Raw genomic sequence first — 14,571 nt, 5'->3', positions numbered from 1 at the left:
TGACACAGATGACATACAGGCAGAGAGGGAAGGGCCCTTGTGCGGTCTCTACTTTGCCTCCTTTGCACCCCTACAGGAAGATCAGGCTCCATCTGGCCGTCATTCCTGGCCCAATGCAAACTCACACTGCAGCCAGTGCTAACAGAAGGACGTCAGGATCCATCCCATACTGATTACTAATGACCAGGGATCCTAGTTTTCTGAAATAAAAACCTCCAAATTTTTCAGACAAACAAGCATAAAAATCCACGTTTTTCCGTGATTAAAATAAAATGCTGAACTTTAGTTTCCCTAGCCACAATATATATATAGGTGTCAGGTGAACACAATGTTTTATTGATATTCAAGTAGAACCCTGTTTATCCAAGCCTCCGTTATTCAGCTCTCTGTATTAACCGAACCACCCGCCATCCGCAGCTGACAACGATAGAATGCTCTTAGCCAATTCTCCTGATTACCCCATATCCAATCTGGCCCCTGTCCCAATTAGATCAGATAAATGGGGTTCCAGTATCAACTTAAAGTATATTAAAAAATCAACCACAAGAGGGGGAGGTTGTGTGCATTGAATAAGTGACACTGATACTTTCAGTAAAATTTGGTTAATAGTTACTATAGGTTTTTATTTTGTCACTAAAGGTAAAAACTAAAGATTCTCTGTAAAAACGCAAATTCCACATTTTTCAGTGGCAAATTGATTTCTAGGATCCCTGCTAATGACTGTCCAGGCTGTATTTGAAGAAAAGGAGGTCCTTGGGGCTAAATTCTGCCCTCACATTCCCCCGTCACTTCTCCTGGAGAAGCCAATTGGACTTCTGTGCCCAGAGCTGAGGGCAGAATCTGATGCCCCAAATGTCAACCGATCTCCTTTTACCCCTTCGTCTTCAGGCCTGCGGTATGTTTCATGCGGTTGTTCTGCAAACATGAGCCCTTGCTATGATTTCTATGGAAACTCAGATAACTGAATGGGTTGGAATAGGCTTTAACCATCTGTTCTTCCCCTAATTATAAACTGGATAGGAGGAATATGTTCACAGTGACATCACTACAAATGTTCTTCTTTTATTCATCATGGAGCCATCTGTGATCATTTTCTCATGTGCCAAAGATAATAAAGGAGGTTTGGGGCTGGGGCTGGAGACAGCCTGAATCCCGAATCAGTGCAGGGAATCCGCTGACACAGCCGGTTCTTTCTCTATTTTTTCTTTAAGAACAGAGCTTCTCTGGAGGAGTGTTCACCTTATCGGAATATCTGCCCAGAGCTAAAGGCTGACGTCAACAGGAAACAATGAAGGGTTCACAGGTAAAAAAATCCCCAAAGCCAACGTCAGAGGCTACAGGGAGGGTTATGAGCAAAACTGCCCACACTGTCTCACACTGGTGTCAAGCAGATCATGGGTGGGATCCTGGCCGTACTGAAGTCACTGGCAGAACTCCCAGGTTCCAGGATTTCACCTCATATGAATAAATGCTGGCTTTAGAGGGGAAGGATTGGCTAGGGATCTGAACTGTGGACTGGGAGTCAGGGACTCCTGTGGTCTGATCCTTTGTCATTGAGTTGTTGTGGTGGCTTTGGGCCAGATTCTGGCTGCTCTTATGTAAATGGGGGAAGAAAGTGCTGGGAGCCCATCCCCCACATCTCTGTGCACCTGTCCAGTGTTAGGCAATGGAAGGCGTTAGTGTATGTAGGCACTTAGTGATAGTATTTGCACTTTCTTAAGCAACTTATTAAGATTTGGACAAAAATGTGCCATTTCCACAGCGCTGGAAAGAGGCCCGGTCCAGAAGTGACCCTTCGGACTTCACCGAGAAGGAGAAGGAAAAGATGGCTGAGACTGAGCTCCGGAAGCTGCAGCAGCAGTTTCGGATGATGGTAGAAAGACGGAAGTCTTTTGGTGTCAAGGCTCAACAGGAAATGTACCATCAGGAGTAAGGGCAGCTTTGTTTTGCTAGTCTGTGACTGAAAAAGAAAACGCGCCTTCAACCCTGGGATGCACTTGTAGTCTGTGGGCCTGATTCTGCTCTGACTTACACCAGGAGCAGTTACATTAAAACCACGCTGGGCCCGATCCTCAGCTTGAGTAAAATGGTGTAGCTGCGTTGACTTCAATAGAACTATGCCAATGTGCATCAGCTGGGAATATGACCCTCTGTGTTTTACATACTACACGATACTGGAGGTCCAAAAAATATACATTTATATATAGGCTTTGGCCCGGTCCTCCAGCCAACGCTCATCCATTGGAGTCAATGGGAATATCGGATACACAAGAAATACAGGATCGAGCTCTTTATATGGGACTAGTCTCTTGATAATCTTTTGAATTTCCTGCTTTCACAGAATTAATCTGTTTGCTTAGAATAATTACAGTCCCTTTATTTAGGTCCTGATCCTTACCATATGCAGAACTTCCTTTGAAATCAGTGGCCGTTTTAAATGCAAGAGAACAACAGGGTTAGACCATAAAGTGTATACAATTTTGGAAAAACTCTTAATTTTTTTGGTGGGGGAATATCTTTTATGTATTTTAAAAATAATTTGTCTAAACTAATTTCTCCCTCTCCAAAAGCTTGAAGCTGAAATTGCAAGGGTTAAATAGTTAATGTTTGTACTGTGCTCTGAAGATGCTAAATACCAAATTTTATTTTTATAATTTTTTCTACAGAAAAGAAATATATTCACTGAAGCAGGAACATGAAGAGATTACATTACTCTTGAGCCTTACAAAGTCACAGAGAAATATAATGCTGGATGACAGAAATTGTATGGAACTTAAATTTCTTTTACAGACCAGAGAGGAGTATGATTCTCTGATTAGAGCAACAAAAGCCCTGATAGCTGAACTTGACAATAAGGTAGAGTATCTGAACAGTTAAATGAATAAAAATGATACATAGTAGCAAAGCCACACAATTAGCGATGCCACCCTATTTTTACAAGTGGGATCGTAGCTTTTTGCTTTGCAGCTGTGCAGCTGTATAGCTTCAGGTGTCTTCACATTTATTGCTTGTCAAAAGAGCAATTCACTGATTGCTACCAAGGTTCCTGGGGACTGCCTCCATTACACACCTGAGTAAGTCTTACTTGAGTAGTGCCAGTGAAGTAAGTGGGATTTCTTGCATATCTGAGGACTACTCAGGTAAATGTCTGTGGGATCAGACCCTAAATTGGCTGTAAGTTTTCAGGTTTCTGCTCTAACTGATAATGTAACCCAAAGGATTATGACCTAATTATGCTGAACACTACAGTGACAATACCATGGCATGAAATAGCCAAAGGGAATAAAGGTCTGAATCAAATAATTAAAGTATTAGGAACAAAACCTGGCCTGTCTTCAGTTTCTTTGCCAGTGAATTCTGTGTTTGAAGCACTTGTATGTAAAATGTGTCAGTTCAGGTTTTGGAATATAATGTCACCGCCTGAGCAAAAGACACATGACTTGAAGACATTATGGACTTAATCTGTTCCTATTAAAGTCAGTGGGAGTTTGGCCAGTGACTTTGGATTTGACTCTGGTCCCGGCCTGGTTCCTAAACACCACTATGGTTTGAGGGGGTGGTCTGGATGGGGGGAAGGGAACTGTGAGATTTGCTAGGGAATATCCCCCACCCCACCCTTACTCTCATCGTTTTTCTTGGAAAAGAGGCAGAAATGGTATGTTTTTTGTTACATTCATATATGTGCCCTGAGACTTGACATTTAAAAAAATAACCAAATACATACAATAAAAATATCCTCAGCTCTTATAGGCTAAGCAGAGTTGGGTCTGGCCAGTATTTGGAGAGGAGACCAAGGAACACCCAGATGCTACAGCAGTGATCTGGGAGATTCAGTAGGTGGCACTTTCTTCTTTGAGTCAATATGGAATCAGTGATCATCCTGCTGGTGGGGGTCAGTTACAGTGGTTCTCCAACTTTTGCATTCTTCTGACCATTATGTGTTGGGAGTTTCTCCCAACTCCCCAGTTCTCCAAATATTTCATTATATGCCCCTTCAGAAAGGGCTTCGCAGACTGTAGGTGGCCTGACGACCATGGCACAAGAGCCACTGTGATAAAATATTCTTCATTTTCTGTTCTACGCTGTTGTGTGTTGTTGTGGCCTAAACAGCTGCTGTTTCACCACCCAGATAGCTGTATTTCAGTGGTGACATGAAAATAAAGTGACTTTTGTTTATAGTTTGTACTTCAGTGTCTGTAAAGAGGGATCATTTGGGATAAAAGCTGCTCTGTAAATGGAAGATCATTACTGACATGGATTACTGTAGCTCAGATCAACACATGGCTATTTATATTGGCTAAGCAAACTGACAAAAATCCAGAATATAAAGGTGGATTTATATTTTTTAGATAATAGAGATGGAAAAAAAGATCAAGAAACAAAAACTGATTGTAGCAAAGGTGAAACAAGCGAACGATAGCAAATGGCTGCAAAAGCAGATTCAGATGCTGGAAAATCGCCTAAACCATGTAAGCAATTGCTTTACAGTGCTGTTGATACATTTTGCACTGCAGCTCCTTGAGTAGATGGCTAACCTGTATGTGGAGCATTTGCAAGGTATTTTTCTATTATCAAGAGAATTTAAGGCAGGTGGACTTCAATAGCGACAGGTCCCAGCTCCTGAGCCAAGTGACCTCTGCTGTAGGCTCATTGGGCTGCGCTGCTGTATTAAAGACGGGGGTAGCCAGAGGGCCCACTTAAGACTTCTCTGGGCTGTGTTTGTCCCAACACCGTTGTAATTTATTTGACCCATAATAACTGGGCTTCTCTTTCCTCTTCTGCCTCCCTGTTACAGACTTTTCATTTGCAACCTGTCTTCCCAGGTCACTGTCCATTTCGATACCATCTTGACCATGAATGCCAAACTCAGAGAAGAGATTGAAAATCTGCGATGTCAGAAAGCTATTTTTGACAACTTCTATTCAAAACTGCATAAAAAGCTAGATCAGCAGAAGAAAACAATGGACACTGCCATTGAGCAGTCCACCCAAGCATACGAACAACGGTAAATGGGAGAGGAAAGGGCCAAAGCCAGGTTGGCTCTTTGCAGTACATATGGTATTGCTCTCCAGAGCACAGACACCCATTTTATTCATTAATAAATATCCACAGAGGATCAGATTTTAAGACGTGCCCACTGATTCTGGGTGCTCAACGTTAAATACCTGGAACCTGATTTTCAGAAGTGTTGATCTCTGGCAGCTCCCATGGACTTCAGCTGGAGCTGTGGGTGCTCAGCACTTGTGAAAATCAGGCCCTAGATGTCCAAAGCTGGGCATTTGAAAATGTGGGCCTAGATGAGTTTTCTAGCGCTCAGGAAAGATGCTTGATTGATGGGCCTGGAACCTGAGTTCCTTTGTTCATCCTTTGGACAGGCAGAGTAGAGTGGTCTTCATCCATGCGGCCCACGGCAAGCACGCCTCAGGCAGGACCATGTAGGGATCAGCCATTCAAACACTTGGCCTCTTAGCTAAGACCGGGGGAGCCCGTTAGGGCCGATTGCAGTGGTGGTTTGTGAGGTATGAACTTCTGTCCTACGGAAACCGAACCACACCATGTCATTTCCCACCCTCCACCAAATGGCAGCCATGCTGGAACAACGCTTGGTCGCTACAAACCTGGCCCGTATTCTAACCAATTCCCTCGAGGGGAAAGACTCTATACCCCATTCCCCTGCATTGTGCTGTTCAGGATCCACAGTCTTTCTATGCCGCTAGTTAAATTGTTGAATCAGTGTCTGGAACGATGCATGTGGATTGTCACCAAAGAAGGACTAACTAGCTAACGGGGAGCATTGTGTGATTTCTGGCTGGGTCTAGGGTGGAGGCCCTGGCAAGGATTTCCGCCATGAAAGAAAGGCGCTGCAAAGATATCGCACAGTATAACGTGGAATTCAGGGAGCTGGAGCGTGTCTTTGACCACGAGACCAAGCTGAAAGCCTTCATGCTCATCAAATTAGTGGACCGCTCAGACTTTGAGGAACAGGCCAAAAAGGAAGAAGGTACTATGAGATAACAAAAAAAAAAACCCCATATGGAAGCTGGTGTGACTCAGCACAAAACCCCGCGGTCACAGTCAGTTGGGCCTGGTTTTCATAACAAGGACACAGAACACTCCTTCCTGGTCCGCACCTTCCCAGATAGGGTCTGACCCCTGTGTCTCTCACTCCAGTAATCGCTGCCCTGAGCCCCTGTGTGAGGGGATGGGGACACTGAGCTGGGGTTAATTCCCTGCTCGTGGGGGACCAGGGAGTGTCCCTGTCCTCTCACAGAATGAGTGGCAATGTCCATGAAGGTAATGGTGATGTGAAAGGCCATTTGGCCTTCTGTGGACAGAGGACTAAATCCTGCTAGTGTTGAAGACATTGGCAAAAATCCCGTTGGCTTTAGGGAAGCCAGGCTATGGCCCACGATACAGAGACACCATAGTCTGGATTCTCCACTCACTCCAGGGTAACTTCATTGACATCAGTGGTGTTACTTCTGATTTGAACCAGGCAGCCATCAGTGAGCTGTGAAACTTGACAGTGGTGTCATGGGTCCCTTCCAGGCCTACATTTCAGTAATTCTATGGGACCTTGTGGCAGTGGGAGGGGGAGAGGCGCTGGAGAGGGGTCTCTTCTGGGGTGGTGGGGGAAAGGAAACAGGCTCTAGTTTCAGTGTACACTATAGGGGGCTAATCATTTATTGTTGCACTTCAGATGAGTTCGGTGAGGTGGCACCAATGGGACTGAGGCAGAATTTGGCTCCTCTTCCTTAGCTCAGACATCCTCAGACAGGGAGAAATTCCTATCCTCCATTTATAGTTATCTTGCAGCTGTTTATGGGCCATGAGTTGCACCCCACAGTTTTCTTATGGTATGTCTGCAGGTGTAATCCCAGGTCGGGTAGATGTACGCGTATGCATGCTCAGTGTGGCCGTGGTGACTTGGGCCAACCACCCAGATACATAACCAGGGGGTCAGTCGGGCAGGACTCTGCACTTGTGGAGCTTGTCTGAGGCACCACAGCCACACTGCTATTTTTAGGTGCCAGCTTAAGCAGCATCCACTTGAGCTGAGAATTACAGCTCTCAGCCACGGTGTAGACGTGCCCTTAGTCTCTATAAATCAGCTCCTTTGGTCTCTCTGTCATGTCCTGTTCTCCAGACCTGCTGTTGATTGATTTTGTTGGCCTTCCTGAGCTTGCATTCTACACCCCACTCCTTCCCCTCCACCGATGTTTTCCCCGTGGGCCATGAATTTAATCCAGTGTTTTCTGGTGAATTCTTTTGAGTTTGACCAACGATGGGCCTGGACGAACATAATAATAACAAGAAGCTCAGGTAATTTGCTGACCCAGCAGTTTCCATGTTGCCCTTGGTTCTCTTCCAGCCCGGAAGGCAAGCAAGCGGGCCAAAAAAAGCAAAGGTGAAAGCTTTGAGAGCTATGAGGTGGCTTACATGCGCCTGCTGAAGCTGTGTGAGGACGGGGACATTGGTCAGCTGGTGGCAGATTTCATCGAGAAAGAGGAGAAAAACTTTGCGTACTTCAGCTATGTCACGGAACTGAACAATGAAATGGAGCGGCTGCAGAAGAAGACAGAGGACATACAGGTCAGTCCCGGCTGCTTTTCTACACTCTTCATGCTGTCATTTCTCTTTTAGCTTGAGGTTTTCTTCTTTCCGCTCTTGCAGCTGTTGCCGCCCACGCTCAGGCCTCAGCTGCCGATCCCACAGCAGGCGTGCAACTTTTAGAACATAAATTGGGGTATAAAAAAAAAATAGAACTCTAATCTAGGAGACGAAATCCTCATCTCATTGCTGCCACCTTGTACCCAGAGGAGATACTGCAAGACAGTGACGTTCAGTAACTGTGCAGAGCTGGGAGTGTTTGCTGCGTGAGATGTTGACCCGACTTGATCCGATGTTATTTTTAGTGGCCATCATTGGGATGGGCCTCACTGGAAATGTGCACAGAAATGTGACCGCAAATGGTGCAAAAGTTCTACTGTGTGGGATCAAGTCTGGAAGCTCTTACGCGGGCTTCGTCCTGGTGAGACTCCCATTGATTGTTGGGGAGAGGTGACTGATGGTGGACTTCAGGATTTGGCTCCTGGTTTGAGGTTTTGGAGAGCAGTGTTTTTACCTCTATCAGTGAAAAGCTCTGTCTGTCCTGCCCATGAACCTGGCTCCCTACCTGCCATAACATTTTCATCAAATCCAAACTCAAACAGAATAGGATCCACACTCCAGCTCCTATTGATGGGATCCCGAGATCCCCTTACTTTGCCCATCGTATAAGCTCTGGCCTGTTTGATAGGCCAGTGAAAGTGTTGTGTGTACAAACACTGAACAAAAAGATGGCCGTGCCCCAAAGCGTTTCCAATCACTTGGATTCTAGGGTGATAGATACTTTACAGAGAATGATTGATTACCAATCCCTGGAGCTCAAGGCCTTCTACCAAAGACAAGATCTTCAGCTGGGGTAAATCAGCATTGCTCCACTGTTTTACACCAGTTGATGAGGAACTGGCCCACTTTTTTCAAGTTGCAATGACGTGAGCTCAGAATAATGGTATTTGCTGCAATCAGTAGAACTTTTCTCCCATTTTCTCTTTGAACACCCAGGGAGGGAATAATGCTAGGACTTGCTGCTGCCTTCAGAAAATCCTGCTTGATTTTAGAAGGGATTATTTTAACCGAAGGTAGACGACAAGGAGCCATATTCTGCTCTGGCTTGTTCCCATGTCAGCTCATTTGCCGTCACTGAGGCGTGCATGAGGATGAATGAGAGCAGGAAGTGGACCTTGCAGGAAGCAGACCCTGTGTGTAAGCAGCCCTGCTGTGGGTTTAACACCGGCACGGTCATTGCTAATGTACAGCTGAGTTAATGGCGCTGCTACATACAAAGCCATCAGGATATGGTTTGTTCTGCAGCCTGCGGCAGCCCTAATCATGAATTTCATGTGCTCATCTTTTATGTAGAATGAAATTCTTCACTTAAAATCCCAACAGAAGGTTGCTGATGGTGCAAGCAACGCCAACCTCAAGGAGATGGAGGTAAGGCGTTCTCTGGGGAGAGCCTGGCTAGCCAGTGACCTACCCCCGGGCTGTGCATTATGTACCATCTGAGGCAGATTCTGGGCCCTTGGATGCAGTCTGCATGGCTTGGCCAGGCACTGGGATTTCTGTGCATGGGGATTGGTAGAAGGAGCTACGCCACTGCTAGGGCTGCAGCCTCTGAGGCGGAATGCTACCCTCTGTGGAGGAGAGTGGCTACTGCCCTCCATTGGCCCTGCTCTGCCCCTTGGCCTGCAGGCCACCCCTGAAAACCTCTGCCACTGGGGTTCGGAGCTCTGTTGTGTGCAGGGATGCAGACCCACCGCAAGTTCCGGCTCCTCCGATCCAGCCTCTGCCCCTTCTGGCTCCACTAGTTATAGACTATCCTCGGCAATAGAGGGTGTCCCTTCCCTCCCCTCCTGTCAGCTCTGATGCCAGTGTGTGCCGAGGGGGCAGTGATTGGCTGATCCAAGCAGAGGACCCTGGTTTGGCTTTTGCCGGCCCTTTCCCTCAGCCCCTGTCTGAGCCCTTTCCAGCTCAGCATGCTGGAGCAGGCTCTGTGAGAGCAACCCTCGCCTTGTGATTGGGAACTGCTAACCAACCCGGGGTGCCCCCCAAGCCCGATGGGTTCAGGGTATAGCCCTGTCAGTCATGCCAGGCCCACTGTATAGACCTGGGCTGTTGCAATTCACAGAGCCCTTGGCTCATTCTCCCCCCCACGTGGCCTTTCCTAGCCACCCTCCCTGGAGCCCCCCAACTTCAGTGAGATGGCTTGCGGGAAGTGGGGCATTGTGAGCCTGACTCCTAAGTGCTGAGATCCTGCCCCACGATCTTTCAGGGGACACTTGGTGGTCTTGTCCTGCATCTCGGAGGGGCTGCCAGGAGAAGGCTGCTGTCCCGAGACACATGGCATCAGTTGAGTTACAGTGGGCGTGAGTTCAGTCCAATACGTTTCCACACTGGTTTGTGCTCAGTGTCTTTCACATGCACCTTCTGTGTGGAGACGCTCCCCAAACCCTCGAAGACTGAACTGAAATTGGGCCTGAGCTGCAAACAGAGCTGAGGGTGTTCGGATGGGGCATGGCTTCCGGGGCTCAGATAATAGGGTTTGCTTTGGGCCCATCTTGTGTACGTGGTACAGATCCCTAGATTACTGTTGGGATGGCGTTGTTTTGCGCTGATAGGAGAAGCTAACGAAAACCACCGAAGATGCCAACCTGTACGAGTACACCTGTAAAGAGAGCAGCAAGGTCCTGGACCAGCTGAAGTCCGCCGTGGGCTTTCTGTTTAAACAAATACACTGCGATGACGCCAAGATAATGGAACAGCTGGGGGAGAGCGGGGAGATCACGGATCTGAACCTGATGCAGTATTTTGGTGAGCTGTTCAGCGGCCTTTCCTTTGCCCAAATTTTACTAAAATCCCCCCCCCTCCCCCCCCACAAAACCTATTTCAAAGAAATTCACTGATAGAGAGTGAGCATGGGGCCAGTCATTAGAACAAGGGGCTCTTGCACTCCTGAGTTCTCCTCTTGGCTCTAGAGGGGAATGTGGGGCCTAGGGGTTGGAGCAGGGTCTAGGGATCAGGACTCCTGAGTTTACCTTGGGTCTAGGGGGAATGTGGGGTCTGGTCTGTTTTGTATAGGGTCTCACAAACCCGAGGCCTCACCTAGCCAGTGATATCCTATGTCACACCAGAGTTTGAAATAGAACCCAGGCTCCTGCCTGCCAGGGGGTCTTTTGCCAGACGTGGGCTTGGAATGGACAATATCTTATCTGAGGGGTCATCAGTTTCAACTTGTCCCCCCCCAGGTATCATAGAAAAGAAGACCAATGATCTCCTGCTCATTGAATCCTTCCTGCGTTATAAGGAGGTCGAGGGAGAGCAGGATTCGCTCCCTTTATTGAATCCGTTTTTGGGTGGAGCAGGACTCCTTAAAAGTATGGATGCTGCAAAATTATCCCCGTCTTCCCCTACCATAGAGCACGTAGCAGAGAACATAGAGGATTGTAAGTAGTCGGGTCTTCTCTCCCAGCCTTACTTGCATTCAAATACTATCTATCACACAGGCCTGGCTGGGGTGGAAGAAAAGTGATGGCAAAAGGAACAAAATGGGGAATGTGACTCAAATGCCAGGATCATAGCAGTCAGAGCTGGAAAAGGCTCCCTGGATTATAACCCGCTCCCCCAAGCCACTTGCCAGTATGTTCCCATCTTGGCTAGTGCTCCATCCAGCCTGGCTTGAAATGGCTCCAGTGATGGGGATTCCTGACTTCCCTTGGGAACCTGTTCAGAAAGATCTAACGGCGTGGCTGTCAGTTACGCCAAGGCCCTTTTACATCACGCTGCCACAAAGAAGCCTTAAAGCAGGTGGAAATGAGAATATCTCCGTGGCGGGGGCTGCCCCAGCTGGTATAAGAGCTCTGTGCTGTGCCAATCCTGCTTCCAGCCCCTGGGATGGGGTGTCTGGAGTCATGCATTATGGCTGTTCTCTGCTTCCCAGGGCTCATAGTGACCATGGGAAGTTAAGCACAAAAGTAGCCCTGGGGCTGCTCTAAATTAAATGAAGGGGTCAAACAGGATTCTTTATAGCCCCAAAATACAGGGGAGCAAAAGTGGCTTAAACCCACCTCCACCACAGCCCTACCTCTTCCCCTAGCACAGGAATGGAGTCACAGAATCGGGCCCATAGTTTCTAAGAGGAGCCAAATGCTGGTTGTTGCCTATTTCCTGCTGAAGTCAATGGGAGATGTACGTGCTCAGTGCCTGCCCCAGGATTTGGTCCACTGTTTTATTAGAGTGGGCAAATTTCTGACAATCTGGGGACTTAGAAATGTTATGATCAGAAGGCCATGGGAATGAAATGCAGTAGCAGAGCAGCGGCCACATGGATTTGCGTATTATTATTGAGATGGTATTAGCAGCTGTCTGTTACAGTTATCAGAAAGCCTGGGTTTGCCCGGTGACAAGTTAGGATTTTAACTGAAGCTCTGGAGAGATCTTTCGCCCTAATCCCAGGGTTGATTTTTTTTTTTGGAACAGTTGATTGGCCTTTGGACCATGGCAGTTTGCGCAACCTGATTGTTGGGAACTTCGAGAAGGAAAAGTCCAGTAAGATGTCGCTGGACAAAGACAAGAAGAGAGGGATAATTTTATAGAACAGGAAATGCAAATACAATGGGTATAAATAATAGGTTCTTAATTCACTGGAAATTAAAATCTGATTCTGTGCTTAATTTAAACAGAGCTAAATTTAAGTCTCAGGAATGCTATTACTGTCTTGTATTTACAAAGCCTTTGCCATCCAACAGGATCCCGAAGCCTTTTACAGACTTAAAACATAGCATTACAAATTATATGCAGGCATTGCATATAATGAAATGCAACCACTTCTGGGGTGGGAAGGAGGGTAGCAACTGTTTAACAGCAGTTAACAACGATTTGGCCATGGCAGTGGGACTAACATCCTCTGTGTTGCACTAAGTGCATAGGCATTTAATGGCCAAAAGTGGGCTCAACCTCACTTTTCCATCTCCTCTGCCTATGCAAATTGCCATGAGCTCTTCAACGTCTACACATAACAGGCAGGACCCTGTTCAAAGACCCCACAGAGTGAACTGAAGAACGAAGGCCTGAGTCAATGCTGCCCTTCCAGGTGTTTCAGATCTGAGATGATTCTTCTGTTGGACTGTGACTGCCTCTTTAGTACATGGGGCTGGCTCCTCAACTCATTTCAATTCAGAATTTAATAGAGCTCATTTCCCCAGCAGAGGATCTGACCCATGATTTTTAACACCTCTGTTCCAATTAATAAATATTCTGGCTCTAGAAAAACCCTGGTGAGAATCCCAGAGATCTAGAAACACGGGGGCAAACTAGCCAGCAGGGAGGCACAGTGATCTAGTGGTTAGAGCACTAGAGTGGGACTCAGGAGAGCTGGGTTCTAGTCCTAGCTCTGCCATGGGCTGGCTGGGTGACCTTAGGCAAATCACAGCTGCTGCTCTGTGCCTCAGTTTCCCCATCTGTAAAATGGGGATACGGATGCTGCCCTCCTTTGTAAAGTGCTTTGAGATCTACTCATGAAAAGTGCTGTATAAGCGCTATGTGGTGGTGTTATAGAAAAGCTCAAAAGTGGAAGCAACCAGGTGTTCTTCTGAACAGTTTGACTGCTAGCTACCGCCTGATCTTCGAGTCCAAAACAGCCATTGATTGCTTAGTGCACAGAGTCAGGCGATTTCCCAGTCTGCAGTACCCCTCAGCCATGGTTGCTCAGAAGGAAAGCACATGGTAATCCAGATTTGCCTGCCCTTGGAATCAGTGAGGCCAACAGGCCAGGATAAAGTAAATGTTGTAATAAATGCACCTGAAGTTTTCCCCAAGACCTGGCACTGTGACAATGTCCCAACTGGAATCCAAAGGCAGATGGGATAAAGGTTTTTCAGCCAAATCCTGATCTGACTTGGCTGCAGCGTAAATCCACTGACATCTGGGGGATGACTCCAGATTTACACAGGGGTAAGAGAGCTCAGAATCACCGGTTGCTAGGGGGGTGCCTGGCACTTTACACAGAGAAATCCAAAGCAAGCGGCATTTGCAAAAGCACCTAAGTGACTGAGGAGCACAAGGGGTGGCACTGAATGTCGGGGGGACTGGGACCTGTGCTCCGAAGCCTCTTTTGAACATCTCACTCACGGTCCCTATTCCCAGGACAGAGGAGACTGACGAGGTGCTGTGGGAAGTCCACAGAGGTGAGGCTAGCTCAGAAAGGATTTCTCGCTTGGGGCGATGACGATGTTGTATTCCCATGGGACAGCGGTGTCCTGGGCTTTGCAGGAGCAGTGGGTTTCCCAGAGGGGTGTGAATGGAGGGAGCCTGCACTATTGGGTTTGAGAGGTTATTCTAGGCCAGTGGTCCCCAAACATTTCCTCTCGTGCCCCCACATTACCAGTAACAGAACGTGTCCGTGCCTCCCAGGCTGGGAATGGAGTCACGGCGGGGCTGGGATCCATGGTGGAGGCCAGGACCGACGGCCAAGACAGGGGCCGGGGCCGGCAGCTGAACCATGGCTGCAGCTGGGCAGGGACTGAGCAGGGCTGGGTGGTGCTCCCTCCCTGTCCCCTCCTGGGAGCTGACCCAGGCCCCGCTGCACCCCGCACTGCTCTAGACAGAGGAGATGGCATGGAAGAAGGAATGAGGATGAAATAGCTGCAGATCTTGGTGCTGTCTCGGCAGCAACGCTGTCTTCAGAGCTGTTGTCTTGTAGCTGGTGGAACAGGGGGCTGGAAAGCCCTGCATTGCCCTCGAAAGCACAATTGAGCCTTTAATTATTTGGTCTTTTAAGCACTCCATAATACCCATCGCAGAGAGAAAGCACAACTTTAGTTGCCCGTGCTGCTGTCCTGTAAGAGAAGTTTACTAATGCCAGCGATGTGCCTGGCACTGTTAGATTAGCTGCAATTTGACAGCGCCACCTTCCCTGTAACGGAGACTTGTCAGAAATTCAGTCATTGGGATTTTTCAGTGGTGACCTTG

At 47.6% G+C, this 14,571-nt stretch overlaps 1 protein-coding gene across 2 annotated transcripts; it reads left to right on the top strand.

Moving 5' to 3' along the window:
* Nucleotides 1-794: 794 nt before the first annotated feature.
* CCDC63 (coiled-coil domain containing 63) lies at nt 795-12,841 on the top strand. 2 transcript variants are annotated; one of them, XM_067539368.1, is made up of 12 exons: nt 795-895; nt 1,217-1,303; nt 1,763-1,929; nt 2,667-2,856; nt 4,350-4,469; nt 4,824-5,005; nt 5,820-6,001; nt 7,373-7,593; nt 8,965-9,039; nt 10,224-10,416; nt 10,851-11,048; nt 12,082-12,841. In XM_067539368.1, exons 2-12 carry the CDS (start codon nt 1,289-1,291, stop codon nt 12,195-12,197), a joined length of 1,659 nt encoding a protein of 552 aa, XP_067395469.1. In that variant the 5' UTR covers nt 795-895; nt 1,217-1,288; the 3' UTR covers nt 12,198-12,841. The 2 variants fall into 2 exon arrangements, with proteins under 2 accessions (XP_067395469.1, XP_067395470.1); XM_067539369.1 differs by lacking the exon at nt 4,350-4,469.
* The last annotated feature ends 1,730 nt before the right edge of the window (nt 12,842-14,571 follow it).

Source organism: Emydura macquarii, unplaced genomic scaffold, assembly GCF_026122565.2.
Source record: "Emydura macquarii macquarii isolate MOO-44397 ecotype Brisbane River unplaced genomic scaffold, CSIRO-AGI_Emac_v2 contig_554, whole genome shotgun sequence".
NCBI lineage: Eukaryota > Metazoa > Chordata > Testudines > Chelidae > Emydura > Emydura macquarii.
This window is presented reverse-complemented; position numbering and strand designations above follow the sequence as displayed.